Source organism: Conger conger, chromosome 8 (genome assembly GCF_963514075.1).
Source record: "Conger conger chromosome 8, fConCon1.1, whole genome shotgun sequence".
Classification (NCBI taxonomy): domain Eukaryota; kingdom Metazoa; phylum Chordata; class Actinopteri; order Anguilliformes; family Congridae; genus Conger; species Conger conger.
This window is the reverse complement of record NC_083767.1, coordinates 21,351,754-21,375,225: the sequence shown is the minus strand read 5'-3', so window position 1 is coordinate 21,375,225 and position 23,472 is coordinate 21,351,754. Positions and strand designations below refer to the sequence as shown.

Sequence of the window (23,472 nt, the reverse complement as noted above, 5' to 3'; positions counted from 1 at the left end):
TGGCCATTCAACCGTGCCTCTGCATTATGTTTCCCTTTCCTCAGGGTTGGTGTCTGGGGATGTTGTCCTGTGGGTCTGTGACGAATTCCCAGTAGACGGTGTTTCCCTTATTTTGGGAAATTATTTGGCGGGTGATCAGGTATCGGGGCCCCTCCTGGTGGTGGAGAATCCTGTCGCCTGTGGGGAGGAGGACGAGCTTGGTCGTCAGTTCCCCGAAGTATTTCCCTCGTGTGTTTTTACCCGGTCAATGACTCGGTCTAATAAAGACAAAGCCAAATGTGATCACAGTGTAGACCAGGGGTCTCCAACCCTGGTCCTGGAGAGCTACAGGGTCTGCTGGTTTTCATTGTTACTCTGCACTTAACTGTAATCAACTGCTCTAATTGATTAATTAACTCACCTCACCTGGTTACCTGGGTCTCAGCAGGGTGCTGATTTTAAGGTGAAAACAAAAAACCGCAGACCCAGTAGCTCTCCAGGACCAGGGTTGGAGAGCCCTGGTGTAGACGAAGGTGCCTCGCTTCACCCAGGTTTAACGCCGAAGGTGTTGAGGAAACAAAGGAGGCAGTGGTGCAGGAAACGGGAAATGTGGGTAGGGAAAATACGTCAGTTGATTGTGCTGACTTCGTTGTAAAACGAGAAAATGTCCCTGGTAATGTTCCCGAAAGGGGGAAAAACGACGTTGCTCTGTTTGGTGTTTCAAAAGAAACTTTAATAAAACAGCAGTTGGCTGATGATTCCCTCCAAAGCCTGCGTGATCAGGAAGTTACAAAGGGTAAGTGTGAGACCCAATCAGGTTATTTCCTGAGGGACAGTGTGTTGTGTAGGAGGTGGGTGCCTCAGGTGGGGTCTGTTGGGGAAAAACAAGTCACCCAGGTGGTGGTTCCTTCCGTATATAGGGAGGCATTGTTGTAGCTCTCTCACGATGGCACAGCTGGCCACTCTGGAGTTAGGAAAACCTGTGACCGTCTACTCCGAAACTTTTTCTGGCCAAAAATAAAAAGGGAAGTAGTGGAATATATTAAAACGTGTCACACCTGTCAAATCGCTGGTAAACCTAATCAGACTATTCCCGTAGCCCCACTCTACCCCATACCGGCTGTTTCAAAACCATTTGAGTACCTGGTTGTGGATTGTGTTGGTCCTTTACCACGCTCGTCCAGCGGGCGTTGTTATTTGTTGACGGTTATGTGCCAATTCACGCGTTATCCGGAAGCTTACCCCTTGCGTTCAATTACCACCAAATCTATATTAAAAGCGTTAACTGCTTTTATGTCGGTTTGGGATCCCCAAAGTCATTCAGTCGGACCAAGGTTCGAATTTCATGTCACGGCAGTTCGCGACTGTCATAAAGCAACTCAAAGTGCGTCACAGCGTTTCTGGCGCCTACCATCCACAGAGTCAGGGAGTATTAGAAAGGTTTCATCAAACTCTGAAATCTCTTTTACGCTCTTATTGTGTTGAGTTGGGTCGTGACTGGGAGGAGGGTCTCCCGTGGCTATTGTTGGCCATTCGTGAAGTGGCTCAGGAAAGCACTGGTTTTTCACCAAACGAACTGGTGTTTGAACATGAAGTTCGGGGTCCGGTGGCCGTGGTTGCAGAGGAGTGGCGAGGAACGGAACGGATGGTTTCCGGGTCCGATTGTATCGGGCTTGTGCTGCCGCACAGCGAGCGCTTGAAAAGGCATAGTCGAAAATGAAAAAATTGTTTAACCGCAGAACTAAACACCGAAGCTTTAAACTAGGGGATCAAGTTTTGGCTTTGTTGCCGCTCGACCATAGCCCGCTGCAAGCCGAATTTATGGGTCCATATGTCCTCGACAAACAACTTCCTGAGGTCAATTATCTTATCTGTACCCCGGATTGCCGAAAGAAAGTTCAGTTGTGCCATATAAATCTTTTAAAACCGTACTGTGCCCGAAGTCCTGAACCTGCTGTACCCCCCGATATTCCTGTGTGTGCCAAGTCTGAGTCCACAGTTGTTCTGGTGTCTCCAGTCTGCAGTGTTGTGAAATCTCCATTTTCTCCTGTGATGAGTGAGGCTGAAATCCAAATACCGGGAGAAGGATGGAGTTTGAGCTGGCGGTTGGAGAAACTTTGGGACAAAAGTGGCGTGGGTTAAGTAAGCGGGAATTAAAAGGGAAGTATCTTTGTTATTGGTTTTTGTGTGTAAATATTGTGTATATATAAATCTGGTGTTAAATGGTTTTGACGGACCACGGAGGCTCCGTCTTTGTGGGGGAGGTGTTACGACCCAGGTTCGCGATCCGCTCTGGGTTTTTCTCTCTGCCCGTATTCTCTGATTGCAGGAACGGAAAGGTGGGCGGAGCTAGGAGAACTGAGCCAGCGCTGATTGTTGGATTTGATGCACCTGGAAGCTGGGGGTTTAAAAGCACAGCTTCACCATTATGGAGGCAGCTCACGTTAGCGCATGGCTGCACGGCGAATGCGCCTTCCTCGTGCTGGCATTGTGTTTTGTGTTTGGTTGTTGGCTTGGACACTTGTTAAGTTGGCCTGTGTTTGGTTGTTGGCTTTTACACTTGTCCAAAAGGCCTGTATTTGGTTGTGTGCTTTGACACTTGTTTAAAAGGCTTGCATAAGTCTTCCTAAAAGAAGGTCTTTAATAAATATTTGTAAATTCCTTCACCTTGTTGTTGCTGTCCATTTTATGTTACGGCCAAATCGAGCCTTAGGTCGTAACACAGAAGCACCATCACATTACTGTTGTAATTCCCTATTTTCTCTGATTAACTGACGTTTTCAAAAGTGCACCAACAAGCAAAACGCACCAACATGAAAACATATATATATATATTTTTTTTTTCATAAGGCGGAAAAAAACAAAGAAATAAGCGGCCCACAGCTTCACAGCAAACGAAATGGAGATATTGTTAGACATGGCACTGAATAAAGGTGTGACTACGGTGTCCAACAAAATAACTCTGGTTAAACATCCCTCCAGCACACAGAGAGAGTGGGAAATTGTCCGTTTATGAATATCATTTAAAAGGCAATTAGGCAACATGTTCAATAAAGTGCAACATGCATCCTTCATAATTTGCAATTTTATTATTGGCATGAAAACAGTGCAGTATTTTAGCAATATTATTAGCTAACTACAACTGTAGAATTATTAGTGTAAATATTGCTCAACAGATGTAACTAAGAGCAACAGCTGATTTCAGAGGCTTGCGGTCGTAACAGTGGTGGCCACTAGCGGAGTGAGCTGACAACATAGATAAGGTATAGGTAAGAGTGGTCCAGACCAACCTTACAAAAGTACGATGTACAGAAGGTATACTTAGCTAAGAACATCTTGGGAAACACGCTGAAACGTTAAGGTAGAGCTTAAGGTACAATGTACGAACGACGTAGCTTTAAGAAGGCTTCGAGAAATGCAGCCCTGTTCAATATATCATAAAAATAACTTTTCCTATTCGAGTAAGCTAAACAAGTTACGCATAACAACATAGTTAATTTAATTTATTGGACTACATTGGTCATGTAACACGTCAGTGAGCAGACTTAGAAATGCTTAGAACAAAACCTAAAAGCTGAACTTACAGGATGAGAGAACAAACCTAAAGTCTGACGCTGTACCAACGATATTTGTACACAAAAAAAAGAAGACGGTTGATACAAGCCACGATGAATGTGCTGCCAGACGGGATAAGAAAAAGGTAACAATCAATGTCAAAACTTACTTACTTCAATTGAACCCCCTGTTTTATGTGATCCTTGCGAGCTAGCGATTGTGCTGGAGGTCCCAAAATGTCATCGTCATCGCTTTCTCCACCTGAGCATAATAAATGGGGACAATCCCTCTGCAGTGGTTCGTACAAGTAACCAGTTGAAGTTTCTGAATAATTTTTACCTCTCATAATGATGCCTAGATAGAAAAAAACTGCAAATTATCTGCATGATTTTGCTTATATACTCCACTGTGTTTACATTGGATTTAGCAGCTTCCTGTTTGAGCAACAAGTTGACATCACAGTGCCTACACCATTTTGAATCTCCTGTCAAGTGATGCTTATATAAATATAAATATGTTATGTGTAACTTATTTAGCTGACAAGATTTATTTATTTATTTTGTTTTTTTAATCATATATTGAACAGATCTAGTCGTATGCTAATTTTGGGTATAGGTACCCTTCAAACTAGAATTGCATGGCACAGGGACGGTTGTAGCCCTAAATGGCTGGATAGAGTTTTCATGCCAGTGTCATATGGGATAGTTGCTTTCCTCCTCTGGAGATCCCATTGTTGCTTAAAGGTTACCCATTACCACTGTAGGCCATGCTGATGACTGGGAATGCAAGGCCCCCCATGCTGCATGATGTAGAGCTGCAATGGCAGTACCGCTTCAGTCCAATGTACCCCAGCAAACAAGAAGAGTCCTACCCACATAATGTTCCAGCCTCCAGGCACTGCTGCATTTACGCCATGGACCAGGAGGACACGTGATGCTTGGTCTTTCGACGGGAGAGGCTCTGAGCTGCAGTGCTTGGTGTTTTCATAAAGCATCTGTGTTTCTGAATAGGGGTAGAGGAGGTGGAGGTGAACAAATACCGCCCTTAAATTACATCCATGCCTAGTAGAGATAAGGGGGAATACAGATAAAGTGGGCAAGAGAGGGCACAGGTGTGTAACACAGGAGCTGGAGGATGCTGCTTAAAACAAAGCAGCAACTCTCTTAAATCAACAAACGCAAAGTGATTTCTTGTGATTCTGTGAATTAAATGTAGATTGCCACTTTAACTGGCATATCAAGAAAATAAATGTGGAAAATACTCAAAGGGGTTCTTGAATGTTTACAATCCAATCTTACATGAAGTCAGTTTGTTTTGTAATGTACTACAGCCTTTTATTTGAAATAATAATTGGAAATACAAATTGAATATCACCACAGTTCATAAACGAGAGACTTTGAATACCTGGATTTACAGCAGTTTTAGTGCTGAATAATACAAAGGGTTTGTACAAATAATGTTATTACTAAATTACAACACCACCACATCGTTTGACCCTATAAAGCACTGCCACTCACACTTCGAATAGAGGACTGTCACACCATAAATTAGCTGCCTGTACAAATGGCAAAATGTTAATTAAGTGCAAGATAAAACCAAAACACAAGCAACATACCAACAATGGCCATTAATATTCAGCCGAGACATGTTTGGCTATTAAAAGTGTCTCCATTCTGTTTGCCATTGAATTAATCCATCCAATTATCTTGTGCAGCCATGTGGACTAATTGCAACATACAAAAAGCGGTTTCTCTCTGTCAGTCCCAGCACATTGTTTCACACGTGAACACCTTGTATTGAATTGTTCATATTCCAGTGGATAGCAGCTGTATTTGTGTTGGGGTAGTGCATGTCCAGATACCCCTTGCTTTGCTGTCAGTGTCCCTTTGCTGAGTAAAAGCTGTAAAAACAGAATGTTCATAAAAAGGATGCAGTGATCATCTGCACCTGTGTCACACTTAAAAGGTCATGTGCCCATTTAAATTAAAAAAGCTAAATTTTTAAATCTAACCTCCACAAAATATTAAACCATCACGAAAAATAAGATAATAATAAAGACTAATAATAAAGAATAATAATAAATTATGTAGATGAAGAGTGCAGCACATGCAGTAGTCCGTTTGAAATCTAGTAATTTGTACTTTGTACAATTTGTATCTAGCAATTTTTTTTTTAATTCAAAGTTAGTAGCACACAATTCTAAAATAGAAAGATAGGACGGCAAAGGAATGTGGGCTGGGGGATAGGGGAGATGGAGACAATTAGCAGCCATGCACCCACCCCCGCACAGCTCTTTGCAGGCACCCTGTCCTTTAGTCATGTGATTGGGACTCTAGGATCATCTGGTGCAGTCTTTAACTTCCAGGCTAAAGCCTGATATATACTTTGTCGCACAAGAAAAATGAAAGTGTTGACAACTCCTGACAGTTTGTTTTAATTTTTTTAAACAAGATTAAGTCCATTTTTTTTTTTTTTTTACTCTGTGCTCCCCAGTTTCTGCGTTTTTTCTATTTTCTTTGCGTTTCGTGTTTTGTTCCCTTTCACTCTCTGTGGTCTTGTTAGTCTGTTCTGCTATTCGTTCCTTTCACCTGTTCTCTCCCTATTAAGTGTCTCCGCCGCCCACTCCTTGATGTATTTCCTTCCTATCATTCTGTCATGTCTCTTACCTTACCTATGTCTCTGCCGTACAGTTATGATTGCCCTTTAAATTAAGTGTATTGACCCAGCATTTTTAAGCAGGTATTCAACAGTTTTTCAAGTCATGTCCTGAGCATTATAAATACATGTCTTCAAACAGGCATCTTCCCAGATGCATTAAGAACAACTGTTGTTAAACCCTTACTAAAGAAACCCAACCTAGATGGTAATGAACTGATTTATTATAGGCTGATATCCAACCTTCCATTCATTAGTAAAATACTTGAAAATATAGTTTCAGTGCAAAATCAATATCCTGGAGGAATTTTAGTCAGGCTTTAGAACATACCACAGCATTGAAACTGCTCTTACCAAAATAATCAGCGACCTCACAGACTAAACTCTGATGAAAAAAAATAAGGTCTCAATTCTTATCTTTTTAGACTTGGAGATCAGGTGTCTGAGAAACATGACAACTGCTTTGGGGTTGCACAAAGGAGCTGCATCGGTCCTTTATTATTCCCACTTGGTGACATCATTACAGAGCACAAGTTAGGCAACTGGACATCTCTGCTCTACCCAATGATGCTACAGCTATAAACTCCATTACTACCTGTCTCTTGGCAATACATAAATGGATGAGCAATAATTTCCTAAAGTTAAACGAGGACAAAACTGAAATCCTATTAGTCGGCCCTGAAACAAAGAGAGAAATGCTGTTTAATAACCTGGGTAAATTAACTCCGTGGATAAGATCTGAGGTTACAAGTCTTTCAGATCTAAGCTTCAGGTCTTACATTAAACGAAAACATAATTTTTCCACCTCAGAAACAGCTAAAGTATGACAATTTATAAATCAGCTGCTACCTGTAACATTTAGAATTTACTTTAAGGTCCTTCTCCTTATATACAAAGCCCTTAATGGGCTAGGACCAAGCTACATTGCTAACTCCCTTGTAAACTATTTGCCCTCAAGAACACTGCAATCATCACTGCTGGTTTATTGGAGGTTCCCAGCAACAGCCAAAATAAAATTGGCCTTTAACTAGCTATGACTTTCCTGATGCAGGCTTTTTATGAACTTGCTTTGTGTTTTTGTTGTTTGTTGATTGTGGTTGTTGTTTTTTTGGAATTCACAGTGTTTGGTTATATATATTCTCACAACCATAGTGTCGTCCCACTTGGGGGATGCAACGGCGAAGGCCCCAAAGTTTTTGTCTAGTCTGTTATTTGATTTGATTGTGGTTGTTGCTTGGAATTAACAGAGTTTGGTTATACATATTCCCACAATCATAGTGTCGTCCCACTCGGGGGATGCACAGGGGAAAGGGCCAAAAGTGTGTTTGTCTTGTCTGTTATTGGATTTGATTGTGGTTGTGATTGTCTTTCATTTGTTTGAACATAACGTAATCCTACCATGGTGAAGATCAACAAAAATGAGGAACTGAGGAATTCATTTTTACCTGGATACAACAGTTCACTACTGAACTCATAATGCTGTTAGAATATCAATAACTGTTGAATATAATTCAGTTGCCTACCTAAGTACACATAAAAGCATTTTTAGTTTAGTTTAGATTTCATCCACACATTTTGCTACTTAAGCCTCACCTGCACCAGGACTGTCATTCACACAAGCTAATTAATGCTCACTCATTCTCAGTCAACCAGACTGCCTTGATGAAGTTCTGCTTGGATCCAAAAAACAGTTTGTATGGACAGCATCAATAATGTGTAAGTGGCACTAACCTGGAAATTCTGATTGTTTCTTCTAGTAATTTTCATTTTATTTTTTAGTTCCACTTTCTCAATGCCAAGCCTAGCAGCAGACAGATAAATCATTTTGATAAAATGCTTCAAGGAGCAAAAATAAAGCATAAATAAATAAATGGATTGGGTGAAATGGAATATGCATGCAATCAGTCCTGTACCTGATTTGTGTCCCTCCACCGAGCACTAATATAATCTGGGGTTTGCACAGAGCACATTAAAGTGCACACATGCCCTAGGATTGTTCAGCTTGTGATGAGCAAGCACTTTAGCAGTTTTAGATCCTTCTGAAACACTTTTTATCCTGCAACTCTCTGTGTAGTGTAGAGTTGTCTTGCTCCTTACTGAGTTTTATGGTCCCATGCGAAATAAACAAGCACAAGAAATGGAGGATTGCAATACAGTCTGCCACATAATCGACTTCATAGCTCCCAGGCTACCTGAGTATATTTTTCAGGAAATGAGTTATTTGGTCAGACCCCTTTCTTCCCAATATGCACACATGGCACTTGATATACTTTCATCCTGTGTATTTCCCACATCTGTTCAACTTAATGTGTCTTTCAGAATCATGTGTAATGTCTGATTCATTATTAAAGGAAAACCATATAATATCCAATTTGTCTGACTTACCCAGACTTAGACGAGATTTCGATTTCATTTTTGTCCATTCACTGGCTCAATTTCCATGTTACCATAATGTTAGCTTAGCATAAAGACTTGAAGCTGATAGGAGTCAGTAGCCATCCTGTGTTTGCTCTCTGTCTTTGGTGTTTGTTATTCTGTTTTTTCATGTTAATGTTTTTGTCTGCACTCCCGCTCCATAGCTGCCTCACATGAATTCATTGTTTTCGCCTGTGTTCTATTTCCGCATTATCTGTTTATCTCATTTGTCTTGTGTATATATACCGGTATGTCTATGTCTTTTAGTTTGCTAGATTGTAATGTTTTTTTGACTTACCTTCCAGTGTTATCTTCCTCATCTGCTCCATGTATCGACCTGTTTCTGTTTATTATGGCTATTGATTTCTGAACTCCGTTTTTGTACTTCTGCTCCATTCGATTACTTCTGGCTTACGAACTTTGCTTGTGACCATGACCATCCCTTTGCTTACCCTCGTTGCAAATGTCTGCCGGCGATTACGAACTTTGCTTGTGACCATGACCATCCCTTTGCTAACCCTCGTTGTAACTGTCTGCCAGTGATTGAACTCTGCCTGTCTGGACAACGAAATAAAACTCCTGTTTCTTCTACTTCTGGGTTGCGCTTGGTTTTTCTGTCCCATACCATGACATACCTAATTCAAAGTGAATAAATACACCTTACAACAACTCTGAAGTTGTGTTATTTACATGAGGTATTGTATATTTGAAATATATGTGCGGGAAGAAAATTGTAAAACCAAGAGTCATTGTCACCTTTCAAAACTACCTTCCGAAGGTGCACAGATCATTGCGCTCAACCAACAGAAGACAGAAGAGGATACATGTGCGTTCAGCGGTTATAGTTCCAACCGTCTAACTTCTCAGAAAATAATGTCTATCGTATAAAAAAATTCTCCCGCACATGTATTTCAAATATACATCTTGTAAATAAGACAGATTTGGAGTTCCTGTCAGGTGCATTTCTTCACTTTGAAGGAGGTGGGCTACTGACTCTGATAGGCTTAAAGTCTTCATGCTAAGCTAACACGTTATGCTAACATGGAAATTGAGCCCGTGAATGCACAAAAACTGAAATGAAATCGAACGTCTCATCTAAGTCTGTGTAAGTGCCTTGAACCCCTTGAACCACATTCTTTTCCACCATTTCCAGACTGAGTCAAAAAAGAAATAGTTGAAGTAATGTAATTGTCCGGAAGCATTGCGATAACTGATTGTGCTATACTTTCAGCTACCGTTTGGCTTGTACCATTGTAAGTGTACCGTTTTGCAAGATTTATTTAAAACTAACTAGTTAGCTAGGTCACTGAGCTAGCACAAAAAGAGAAGAGATGAAAGAGATTCATGCACTTTACTTTCTATAACTTGCTACTGAGGACCATGTAAATATTACTAACTACAACATATTCTAGATGCCGCAAGCTGATCAGCTTGAAACACATTCAGTTATTTCCACAGGTTCAGTCTGTGTGTGTGTGTGTGTGTGTGTGTGTGTGTGTGTGTGTGTGTGTGTATGTATTCGTTTGTGGCAACAATGTTTTCCACAGGATCAGTCGCAGTTGCCGTAGCTTCTCAAATCAGCACCTTTTCATACGACCTAAGTTAACCTCAAACATTGTTTTGTATGCAAGAGAATTTTTAATCTGCATTTTTTATTTTTTCCTGTGTATATATTGCAGAATACTGCATTAGTATGACCACTGATATAAAGATGTCTGTAATCAGTAAATATAGTGTGATACTCCAGTCAGCCACAACGTTAAACCCACCAGCCAACCATTTTTTTCATTTATAAACATAGTATAAAAATGCTTTAAACTGTATAAACTTGTCTATTAACACTTAATATTTAATTATATGACATGTTTACTTATATAAGCAGATAATCATAAATGACTTGCTTTGAAAAGTTTAATTTTTCTTAACAGGTGCTCCATGACATGTAGAATAAATAAATAAATAAAGACCACCCGCCATATTTAAAAATGCATCCATCTTCTTCCCTCATTATGGAATTACATGGCACTGCATGTGGTGAAAGATCCTATGGGGCAACTTCACCCCAGAGCAAACAGAAAAAAACTAAACATGACAGCTACATCACAAGATCATTTCAATAGCTGCTGACTACACAGGTTCACTAAATATATGTTTACAAGCTAGCTACGTGACCAACCAACCATAGGAGACAAAGTTTGGCTAACTTTAATGTTCAAACTAGCTAACATTACAGCATGATCAAAGCTAGTTACTAGCTAGCACTGCCTATATTGCTAGCTATGATAGCTATCCATGTAATTAATGTAGTGCCAGGCAGTGAAAGAAAACAGAGATGTCATGCCTCATGCCAGGATGTGCTAGCTATTGATATCTGTAGGTAACATTACATTACGGCAATGTATGTACTATACTGAAGTACTACATTTGCACTGTATTGTAATATTTTTTATATCATCACTGAGCACCGTAACCACCAATATTTCCTTAAGGTTAAAGCATTAGGGGGAGTGGTGAACATATAAGAACGTATAAGCCAATCACAGCAGAAGGGTAGGAGACCAGAGACCAATCAGAAGCAAGTAAACAACTGTGGTGCACCTGGATAGGATGAGACCATGCCCAGAAGGAAGGAGTGGAGGGCCATCACAAGCATATATAAAGAGAGTGTGCCTGGTGGATCGTTGGGTTGTTCCGTGGACACCACGGCTTTTGTGACTGGATTATATCAAATGGAATAAAAGCCTATTATCCTCCACTTTGCTGCAAGACTCCTGAATGTTAGACAGACCAATTTGGACTGACTGTTGTCGTCTCTGGGGAACCACAACATTACTTTTTACATAGACCCAAGGCTGGAAATTAAGCTCACCCGCTCACCTGAAGCGAGTGGTTTAGACAGTGGTTTAGTGGTATAGAGTTCCGAAAAGAGAGCACTAGCTCACTGGGCTTGTGAATTTAATCCCGTATTTGCGTATTGATTGCTCATATTTATATGCGTCAATGTGTGCCTGTGGCATCTCCTTAAATGACAGTATGATGACATATGTCTGTCAAAACAATGTTTTACTGGCCCAAATTCCCCAGTGGCTTCCCAGTCAGCTGATCAATTTGAATTCAGTATGCAACACTGTTTCATAGCACATATGAAATACATGATTTGAAGCATAGTAGAGCATGGTCAGACACTCCTACCCATCAGCCAGGTTCAGTATTTACAACAGCAGTTTTGCTGAGTCCCATTTGACTACTGCATGTCAGCCATTTTATATCAGAACACTCATCATGCAATCGCCATAGTCGAGACAATTAAACTGAGGTATGATTAGAAAACCAATTTGAGAGAGACATGTTGGGATTCTTTGCATCAGGAAAGTCCTTATAGTAGCTTATGATCTTTAATGACCACAGTCACAGTTTAAGTTTAATTTCTCACTGGGCCATTTTCTCTTAATATATATTAGTTTGTCCATTTAGTCATCCCCTACTGGCCCACGATGAGAAAGGCTGAGTAGTGGCTTTATTAGTACTTTATATAGCCATGTAATTGCAATTGCAAATGCTTGTTCATACACTTTTGATTAAGGATTTAAAAACGTTTCCTTTTTTCCCTCAAACTAATGAAGACAACTGAGGAGACATGCAGACACTTACAGAGACAGTTTTATTTGTTTCACAGTGTATTATAATTTGCACACCTTTACAAAAACACAGACATATAATGTAGGGGAAAGACCATTACAGAGATACAAAAGAAAACCATGAATTAACAAAGTGGTAACTTCCATACACCATGGTTAGACACAGCTTAATGAAAGCAAAGGACTTTCCACTTGGGTTCAAAGAAAACAAATGAAAGCCCACTTCAGATGACATCAGTAGCACTGTTATTATTTTGGATAATTTAATGAACATTGTATGGCACACATAAATTAAGAACATTTCTAACACAGATAACCAATCATACTAAAGTATGACACCCCTGTTCTGACTCTATGACTCTTATTGGCCCTGTCAAGTGGCATCAGCTGCCCTTTCCCCTTTCACCCCACCATGCAGTTATTTACATGTCTGCTATTTAAATACTTCTCACTGGGTGAGGGTCAACTCCATAAGGCTGGAGATTTTTTTCCTGCCAGAATAGATGAATTTATTTTTAGCATTTCTTTCTTTTTTTTATGCATTAAGTTGCTGCCACATAATTGGCTGATTAATTATTTGCATTAACAATACGATATACAGCACTACCTAATAAAGTGATCACTGAGTGTATTTACTGAATGTGATAAGATTGAATAAAAATAAACAAGAAATATGGTATCAGCAACAAATATTTTCTTTGTGAACACAAAATGTACTATTTGGCCCACGTTTAAATTTTTTTATTTCTCCTCATAATGGCTTCTTTGATTTCATCGACACAACTCATGTTGACAAATGCCCAGTCTAACTGATCATGCATGGATTCTGAACTATTTTGCCCTCACTGTGGTTACAACTACAGAATGACGTTGTGCCAAGGCATATGTTGAACACTTTTCGGATGTTGCCTGAGAGTGGAACATTGTTGACAAACTAACAACATTTTGCACCAATAGTGCATGAAAGATGGTTGCAGCCATGATATGTTCCATTTGAACACCTGCCATGCCTGGTGCACAAATGTTGCAAGCCTATGGGGCATTTCAAGTGCAGCCCTTCAAATGCACAGGAAAAAGCACTGAAGGAAGAAAAACTTGTTCAACCTGATAGAATTCCACCCTAGAGATGATTCAGCACATCCAACAAAATAAAACGCCACTGGCCTCCACCCTTGCTCAGAAAAATAGCGAGTTGCTATGTTGAGTAAAACAGTTGGAAGAGCTGCTTGAGCTAAGCTATTTCTCATCATAGCCGCTCTCTTGCCTCTTTTATCTGTGGGTGTGACTTTGTGTTTGTGTTCTCTGTGTCTCTCTTTGTCTGTGTGTGTGACAAAAAGGTGTAGATAAGCGTCCCTCACTTCATTTATTTCTCCTTCCACTGCAGGTACATTACTGGGGGGAGAGACGTACTGTATGTCTACTGTCCAGTGGTGTTCCCTGCACTGTGCCACCCGTCTCCGTCTATGTTCTCAAATTCAATACAGCCTTTACAACAGACTAAACAGACAAACAAAATTACCAGCAGCAACCTAAAATGGCTGAAGATCTCTACTGCTCTTCATCCCAGGTTTAAGGACTGGAAATCCATCCCCAGAAATGAAAAGAAAGATGTGTGGGCTTCACTAAAAGATATTCCAGCGACAGCAACCAAAGAAGAGGCCAACACAACAACAACAACAACAAGCAGATGCACCAAATAAAAGGAGGCTCCCCTTTTGCTTGGATCCGCTGATAAAGAATCAGATACAGAAGAGAAGGAGTACATTAAAATGTGTGTGGACCATTGGAAATCAGAAGCCAAAACCAACATGTCCACTGCAAAGGAAAGGAGCATATGCCAGACCAGCACCCATTGCTCACAAGTACCTGTCATCACCTGCATCCACCCTTCCCTGTGATTGGTTCTCACTGTAAGGCCATATTGTCCAAAAAGAGGGCTGCTTTACTGTATCTCCAGAAAATCTAAACAAACAGTCTGTCTCAGTGACTGCCTCCAGGGGTAGAATTCATTTTTAGGTTGTAATTTTTCTCTGGCTGAGATATTTAGTTTGGTTGCCTAATTTCTGACGATTATTGTTATTTGAAATTTCAGACCTGGTGTATTTAATTGGTTGTGCAAATGGCACTTTAATGGCACTATAATTTGCAGTTCTTTTTGGTATTTATTTGTTGCAGGTAGAATGCAGCCACTGATTTTTGAAAAAGATCCTCAAGTGTTATTGCCAAGAAAATTTGAATACATACAGTACTGTGCAAAAGTTTTAGGCTCCTGTATAACATTCTGTACTGATAAGATTCTTTCAAAAAAAATAAACGGACTATACATTTTACATTACATTTTAGTCATTTGGCAGAATAGTTAAAAACTGAATCAAATCAATATTTTTTGTGACCACCCTTCGGCGTTAAAACTGCATAACTTCTCTGAGATAGCCAACGCTGTCCTGCAGTTCTATAAGACAATCAGCAGGCAGGTTGTTCCAAGCATGTTGGAGAACTCGCCACAGTTCTTCTGCAGACTTGGCTCCTTGCTTCTGATCTCAGACAGCCTTGATCAAGTTTTTATGTAAAAAGTAGTCAGTTGCTTCCAGTAATATGTTACTTTTAAAAATGAAATACAAAAATGTCTCTGTAAAATTAAATCTTTTGGAAAATGAATATTTAGAAATCTCAAATGTGTTCTTTTATACTAACACACATTAAAAAAAAGTCTAGGGTGCCAAAGACTAAGTACTGTATATCATTTGTATCTATTATACACAACTTGTTTAGTAGGGGTACCCACTAAAGCAAATCAACTGTCCGTTACTTGTTACTCGTACTTGGAAGTGGGTGTGACATAATCTGGAAATGGTGTCGTTTAAACAGTCCCCTGTACTACATCGCGATTTGCAGTACATTGAAACAAAGAAGCACAACTACTACAGTTTTTCACTCTGTTATGCAGGTAAATATCTATTAAATCTTTATTGGGTTAATCTTAACATTAAAAAACCGAAACCATCTATATAAAACGATGTGTGTATATGCGTGAACAATTTTACAAAGAACACTTTTGGCTGAGCCACCTGTTTTTTTGCCTGTTCATATCAGAACCACTTTCCGCAATGCCATCACATTTGCCTCTTTAAACACACACCCACGTTTTCATAAAGCACTATACTCTTAAGCAACACATGCATCACTTAAATGTTTGTTACATAAACAGTAATGCAGATAAAAATCACTCAAATAAAATACCATAAATCACAAACACTTATGTGACCAGCGACCACACTCCAGATCCCCGGACCGCTTACTCTCATGGCAGAGGCAATGGAGGCAATACACCTCATTCAATACACTGGGCTCACATGGATTATTGGTACGTTTCAAAATAAGTAACGTCGGAACACAACTGCACCATACCTAGGGTTGCCATATTTGATTGGCGTTAAACCATATTTGCAAATATACTATGTTGACAGTTGTAGGACTCCCTATTGCCTCCCTTACCTCTATTTGTCCTGACGTAGATGCACTCTGTGGCAACCAGAGGGGGAATCAGGGAGATGTGCATATAATTTAGAGTGAGACACAAGACCGTTGCAGTTTTAAGCACTCAAGGGTGCGTTTATTCACAAAAAGGAGGCTCAAACCAAAAGTAAGGCTCAAATCCCCTCTTGTGAGGGTATTAAGGCGCCTATGCGCAGTCACCAGCCCCACCGGGTTCCTTATCTGACCCTGACCCTGAATGGGTCTCCTTGGGTCGGCCTTATCCATTCAGAAAAGTGCTCTCCTTTTGGCCAGTCTGAGTTGTACGTTATATATCGTTTTTTGTTTTTTTTTTGCTGCTGGATGCTTGTCTGATTTTGTTCTCTCATCCTCCTCGTCCGTGTCTCCCCCCATTTTATAAAACCGACAAAATAAAAAAATAAAAAATCAGAAGTATTAGGCGATTACCTCTAGGCTAGTAGCTAGCTGAACTTTCCCACGGTGGGGTCATTGAAGTGAATGCACGCGCCAGACTGACAGCCCAGCCCGTGCAGCAGTTGCTAGGTGATAAGGTAAACTTTCGTATTTCTGCAACCAATTAAAAAGAAGTCTAGGCATATGGCCAATCGTCGCTGTGTTTTACAGATTTTTACCTGTTTACAGACACAGGATTTGATGTATAAACGTGAAGAGGAAAAAACAGAATGGCAGCAGAAGAATCAGGTTTTATTTTGGCTCTGACATTTATAGGTACAAAAAACTGGGACAATTTGTGTCCCAGGAAAGAATAGTCATTTTCCGGGGCAGTCACTCAAAAAAGAGAACAATCCCGGGCACCCCTACCCATACCGTCTATCCATCACCCACACTACAGTATAGTCAGCCTAAAGTAGCCAGTGAGGCTACCAACCACTAAGGTTACAATAAACAGGCTTATTTCAATTCAGCTACTTCTTTAACAACCCCGACCTGAGAATGCAGCATGTTTGGGGCATTATGGGTTCATTCAGAGCAGTAATCCTGCTTCGTGAAATACCACCAGTTCAGATTGCTAGCTAGCTACAGCAGATACTGTAGCTAAAATATTATACATGCATGTTGCAACAATAGCAATAAGCCAACAGGGTCCACCAAGATAAGTTCACTGAAGCCATTCTAATTTTGCAGTGTTTAATGTAGGTGTTCATCTTTGCTAAATATTGATTTATCCACAGCATAGGGGTCAACACCACCAGTAAGTTAGTATTTTCTTTAATGTCCCAGTTATATTTGCTTTTAATTTTCTTGACTGTGCAATTGCCATTCAATGACTGTGGCTAAGTCAGTACACATTTTTCATGTTAACTACTTCCGAGTTTTGCGAATACTATGCAAGGCTCAAGCTGTGGTAGGCTAACAGGTTTGTGTAGCCTACTGCCAAAAGTCAATACTCGTTATGAGTACTCATCTGAAATGAATACTCAGCTCTGTCACGTTTCATGTTTGTCACGTCATGTTTTATGTTTAGTTATTGTCTTAGTTGCATTATTGTCATGTCACGTATTATGTTAGTCTAGTCTCACCACGTTTTTATGTTTTATTTCTTGTTTCGTTTCATTGTCATGTTACGTTTCATGTTTAGTTCTTACAATGTATTTTCTAGTCTTATGTCACATTATATAGTTTATTCATGTCACTGTTTTGGAAACTTGTTATGTCACGATTTATGTTTGTTTCATGTTATGTTGTTCTGTTCATTGATTAGCATACACTTTTTTGTGTCTTTCTGCAAACCTTGCATTCATGCTTTTTCTCTCTCTCCCTTTCTGTCACTCACACTTCCCTAATTGTTTCAATTTCCCTTGTCTTCTTACTAATCTACTTACTTTAGATCAGGATTGGGTAATACTAACATTCTAACCATGTGTTCATGTTTACCATTTCTTGTACATGTCATTTACTAATTTTCTTACGCTAGGGCAGGATGGGTTTATTACTAATGATTACTAATTATCTTGTTAACTTGTCAATCCTCCACACCTGATTTCCATTCACATGCTGCTCTCAAGCTAATTGTCTGCACCTGTCTACACCTGCATAAAAGCTTAGTTCCATGTCATGTCTTTGTGAAATTTTTGTCAGTTTGTCAGTGCACTTTTGGGCGGTTTTGTCAAGCCATTGTCTACCTGTTACGATCCAAGCCTGTTTATTGACCAAAGATTATTGACTTCTGTTTTGTTGACCATTGCTTGCCTGTACCACAACTTTGCCTGCAGTCTTTGTGCTTTTACCCCGTGGAGCGGACTTCGGTCTTGACTCTTGCACCGTCATCGACCCCGAGCCAGCCTACCGTCCGTCTGTACTACTGCCCCGCTGACGGCTTTCCTGGTTACTGGACTTTTTGCATGGTTTACCAATTTCGAGACTGCCTTCTCCCTCGGTACTGTACTTTGGTTTTGGCTGGATTTCACGTGTATGAACTTTGCTTGTTTTTTTTTGACTACGCTCACTGGACGTTACCTGAATAAAGCCCTGTCGGACCTTTATTACATCCCTGTTGTCTGAGTCGTGCATTTTGGGTCCAACCCCCCATGCACCCGTTTCAAGCTCACCCCTAATATTTACTTTCAAATAAATATATTATTATATTACATTGCCAATATAGATGAGAATTTTTTTTTTGAAATGCACAATTATATATGTCGTACTGTATTTTCATAAGGTGGTTTAGTTACTAGTTTACACATTATTTTAATGTTTTCCAGATTAACATAATGTAGTAATTTGTTTGTCGTACTCCACTTTAAATGTATTTATTATCATGGAATACAAATAGATGGGAATGGGGCCAACCTAGACACCCTAGGTAAAAAAAAATCATTACAAGCAAATGCGGAAATCCATACTCTTAGTTTTGTAATTTGTGCATTCTGTCTGCCAATCCATCCAGTTTTGCAAAGGTGAACTGAACGCACGGATTGCAAAATTGAGGGTATGGATTGGCAAACTGAGTGCACATTTTGCAAAACTGAGGCTATCACTCAGTTCTGAAGAGAGTCTTTGTGTGTCTTGTTGACCAATTGAGCTTTTGACAATAAAATCACCCTTGGAACATATCAGTGTGTTAATGACTATGAAAGCTTTCTTCCTGTTTAGTAAATTAATTTAAATGCTTCATTAACTGCTTGGCTGCTTTAATGTTGTTGCTGTTTTAGGTACGTGTATGCCTAAACATGTTCAACTTTTTTTCTTTTTTTTTTTTTCCAGATTTTTCCCTTTTTCTCCCAATTTGGTAGCCAATTGTACCTCGTCTGATTCAATTGGAGGTAGTCGTATTAGATGTACCGCCCGTACCCCGTCCCTCGGCGGCCCGAATGAGAGTGACACGCCTTCTTCAAGCCGTCTCGTCTCGTGCCCGTTGCCGTGATTCCGAGGCGCCCGAGGTGCTTATTGTGCGGCGATCTAATAACCCTGCCAAGTCCCTCCCTCTGGAGCAGCGAGCCAATTATTGCTGCCCCACGTGAGCCGGCCAAACTTGGCTTTTTGGCAGGACCGAGAATCGAACCCCGGTCCCCGGTGTGCAACTGCAGCAAACTGCAACATGTTCAACTTTTTGATAGTTTAATCTTTTTGAAAGTTAAATATCTTCTACAAACTGAAATGTGAGGCAAAAGAGGGTTGCAACTGGTCAAGTCAAATCAAACCTTGAAGAATACATTTGCTCATTTTTCTTTCAAGAAATGCATTAGTATAGCATATTAAAAAAGGCGACGCTTACAAAAACAAAGACAAATGAGTCTCCGCAAAACTATTGCATTACAATTATGTTGTCTAACCAATGTACAAACTCTTTTTCTTACTCAGTCATATGAACAAGTGAAGGGAGCATTGATTACATGTACATGTAAGGACACACACTGTAAAAAAAATGTTCCAGGTCATTTCACCATTCCCCTCTTCTGATAATTATTTGTTTCATTTATTATTTTATTTTTTTCACAAATAAAGGTAACCCACCCAGTAGACAAGGTTGAATAGGCCAAATGCAGTGGGGAAGAATATTCTGGAATAGGAATCAATCTTGGAGACGTGGACGTGCATCCTGTTGTCACGCCATGTCCCTGATCGACAGTCCTTGAAGCAGCAGAAGAAGTCAGTGCAGTCCTTACCGTCCAGACACTCGTCACTGTGATCTTCTACATGATAGGGGTCGATGTTGTTTATCTGAAGCAGTGATGTTCTGACTTCTCTGCATTTCTGTCATCAGAGAGGGATGTTAAATTTCAGGATTAAGATGGTTGGGGGGGAGGAATAGGGATGAATAGGGAAAGAGGATGTGGAGCATATATAAAGGCTTTAACCTGTGGAACACAAATTTGTAGAATTTGTAAAATAGTCATTAAGGATACTCCATCTAAAGATGTCCTAAAGACGTCTTCCGAAATACATGGGTCAAATACGCAATTGTTCGGATTCAAATACTTTTCTGTGCTCAATTGATCTTGCAATTGAGCCAACCAAGAGGACCAGAAGGTGGGGTTTGCCTTCATGTTTCATGTGTATGTATATGAGATTAATACGGTACATCAGTTTTGTGATGCTGGATAAGTAACTTATCTGCAATGCTTAATGTGCTTTTTGAAATGAAACAAATTTAACTTCTGCAGCAGTTGTGCAAATAAGATTATGCACTGCAGGAATCATGCTATTTACATGCAAATTGTTCTTAATTAGTCTATTCCAACAAATCTCAGCAGGTGGCTCAGAAAAACAGAGACCTGCATCTGTACTTTCTGCAACCAGGTCCTTCTTGCTATAGACACTGGTTTTGGCAATCACTGCACAAACCGCAGCCAATCAATGAAAGCCAATTAAACAATTTTACAGTGATGCAAGATTTTATCATTTTTCTAGTGAACATCCCCCTATAATAAAAATAAAAAAGACTTCATTAAGACTTTCTCCACTTTGGTGATGAAGGGAAAGGAAATTGTTTCCTATTCTAGCTTTTCATTTCTTTACGCTGTGCAAATGTGGGCAAAGAGGATGGGGTGGTGTATCAACACCAGAATTAGAATATCACAACCAAAAAATAATCAGAGACTGATGAAACATAACTGACAGGGTGTTGTTGACTATATCAGTGGATATAAAACATACAGGTGCAGTTAACACCACATGAAAGAAAAGTAGGGGTGCACGGATCATTAATTTCTAAGGCCGATTCCGGTTTTTAAAAGTTTTTTTTAAAGCAACAGTCAAACAAAAAAAAGGTAAATCATTTGCTCTTCAACACAAATTTTTTTATTTGAGGATATTTAACACATGAGTTAAACATAAAGATGCTACAGTAGTTGTTTCTATTTTTAATTAAATTGTAAGTATGATTTAATATTTTAAAAAGTGACCTGTAGCCTTGTGAAATTAGATACAATCATGTGGTCATATGCACCACCCCTTCTCCGAGAACATCGCTAGGGTGACCCGGGAATGCAGGTTCTTCCTGTACAACATCTGGAGAATCCGTCCCTTCCTCACCACCTTCTCCACTCAGCTCCTTGTACAAGCAATGGTCCTGTCCTGCCTGGACTACTGCAATTCTCTGCTGGCTGGCCTTCCAGTATCCGCCATCAGACCCCTATAACTGATCTGATCCAGAATGCCTCAGCCCGTCAGGTATTTAATGTCCCCAGACATTGACATGTCACCCCCATTCTCAGCGACCTCCGCTAGCTGCCTGTTTAAATTAAAATATTTGGTGCTTGCATACCAGGCAGAGATCAGCCCCAGCATATATTCAATCACTTATCAGAACATATACACCAGGAAGAACCCTCTTTTCCGCTATTTCAGGACGCCTAGCACCTCCCTCTCGTCGCACCTGCACTTCCCAGTCACGACTGGTGTCTGTTCTGGCCCCACGGTGGTGTGGATGTCAGAACAGCAGAGTCCCTGACCACATTCAAGCGCAGACTGAAGACTCATCTCCCTACCTCACTATCTATATGGTCACGCTAGGACACTGTACTATCCTCTAGGGTCCTCATCACACTTGTCTCTGTGTTCAATCTGCACTTCATTGTATGTCACTCTGGATAAGAGCGTCTGCTAAATGCCTGCAATGTAATGTTCCGAACAGCACCTGAAGCACATTTGCACTCTGTTATGCAACAAAATCTCTATTAAATCTTTATCTGGTTAATCTTAAAATTAATTGTGGAATTCAAATCCACTGGGCAGGGAGACTCAGCATCGATATTGGGCTCACTTATTTTTAAGGAGATTTTGGATTTGTGATGACACAGTATGGTATATTTCGGGGAGATCCACATCTGAAAGGAAGCCTCTGTTTTGCAATATGTAGGGAGGATCAATGTGCACCATTAGACTGCAAAAACACAGAACACAATGGGTTCCATAACTTTCTTTGAAATGCATTTATTTTTTGACTATCACAACTGTAGCTCTGTGTTTTCTGAAATATTGCCTGAACCAATGGTTGAGTGTGCAGTGAGGTTTTTGTCTTTTTACCATGTTCTGTGTATTTCAGATATTCATCATGTTCTTTTGGGTGATGCACCTTTAAGTGTTGAATCTGATTTGCTGTGCCGAACGTCTTTGGTGTCATTCCCCCTCGATTTCTGTGGGGTGCAAAAATGTGGCCAACCCAGGTTTAAATTTATGTTACAATGAATCTGTATGTGATCGAAAGCAAACCTGAACTCTAAATAGTAGAGACTTAAACATGAGACCTTTCTGCTCATTTTAAAGCAATATTTTTTACAGTTTATAATTTTTTTTAACAAAAAGGAAAAGCACCCTGTGTAAAAGTTTGTGAGCCCTTTTGGATTATTCTTTGTTGCTTTTTAAAAATATGGTTACAAAGGCCCAGAGCCAGATGATTCAATGAAGCAGATGGGCATAATTCCAACTTTTTATTCTGAAGTAACTCCATGCCTTCTGAAGTATCTAACTGCAGTGCTGTTCTGTCTGGTGTTAACAACCATGGGTTTCTATAAACTGCTGTCCAGGGATTTCAGAATTAAGATGATTCATTTCTACCTAGAAGGAGAAGGCTACAAAAACTCTCTCAATGTTTCAAACTACCTATTTCCACTGTCAGAAACATTATTAGAAAACAGTTGAAGTCAAGGCAAGGTCTGGGAGACCAAGAAAGATTTGAGATAGAATGGCCCAAGACCTGGTGAGAAATGCTCAGAAAAACCCACAAATCACTGCAAAAGAGCGGCAAAAAAGAGTAGCAAACACAGGTCTAGCTCTTCACAGGACAACAATACAACATACTTTAATCAAAAAAGACCTACATGGTAGAGTTGCCAGAAAGAATGGCCTCAATACAAAATTAAGAGTCTGAAGAATGCAAAAGAAAACATTGAGAAGCCTGAAGCCTTTTGGAACAGCTTTGGGCTGACAAAACCACTTTATGAACTTCTCTTTATGAACTTTTTGGCCACCACCAAAGAAGGTATGTTTGGAGAAAAAAGGGTGAAGCCTTTGTAGAGAAGAACACCTTGCCAACTGTGAAGCATGGAGGTGGATCTATTATGCTTTGGGGTTGTGTGGCAGCTGGGGGCACAGGAAATATTGTACGAGTGGAAGGAAGAATGGATTCCACCAAATATCAAGAAATTCTAGAAGCTAATGTTCAAAGGTCAGTCTAAACATTGAAGTTGAAGAGAGTTTGGGTATTCCAGCAAGACAATGATCCAAAGCATACCTCGAAATCAGCCATGAAGTACCTCAGGAAAGATTTTTT

At 40.0% G+C, this 23,472-nt stretch overlaps 1 protein-coding gene across 2 annotated transcripts in view; it reads right to left on the bottom strand.

Moving 5' to 3' along the window:
- Positions 1-19,432: 19,432 nt before the first annotated feature.
- LOC133135836 (gamma-aminobutyric acid receptor subunit gamma-1-like) overlaps positions 19,433-23,472 on the bottom strand; it is a 41,620-nt gene continuing 37,580 nt past the window's right edge. For both annotated transcript variants that reach the window (XM_061253129.1, XM_061253130.1), the window contains one exon: positions 19,433-19,952. In XM_061253129.1, the coding sequence (XP_061109113.1) occupies positions 19,692-19,952 (261 nt within the window). In that variant the 3' untranslated portion in view covers positions 19,433-19,691. The remainder of the gene's footprint in view (positions 19,953-23,472) is intronic.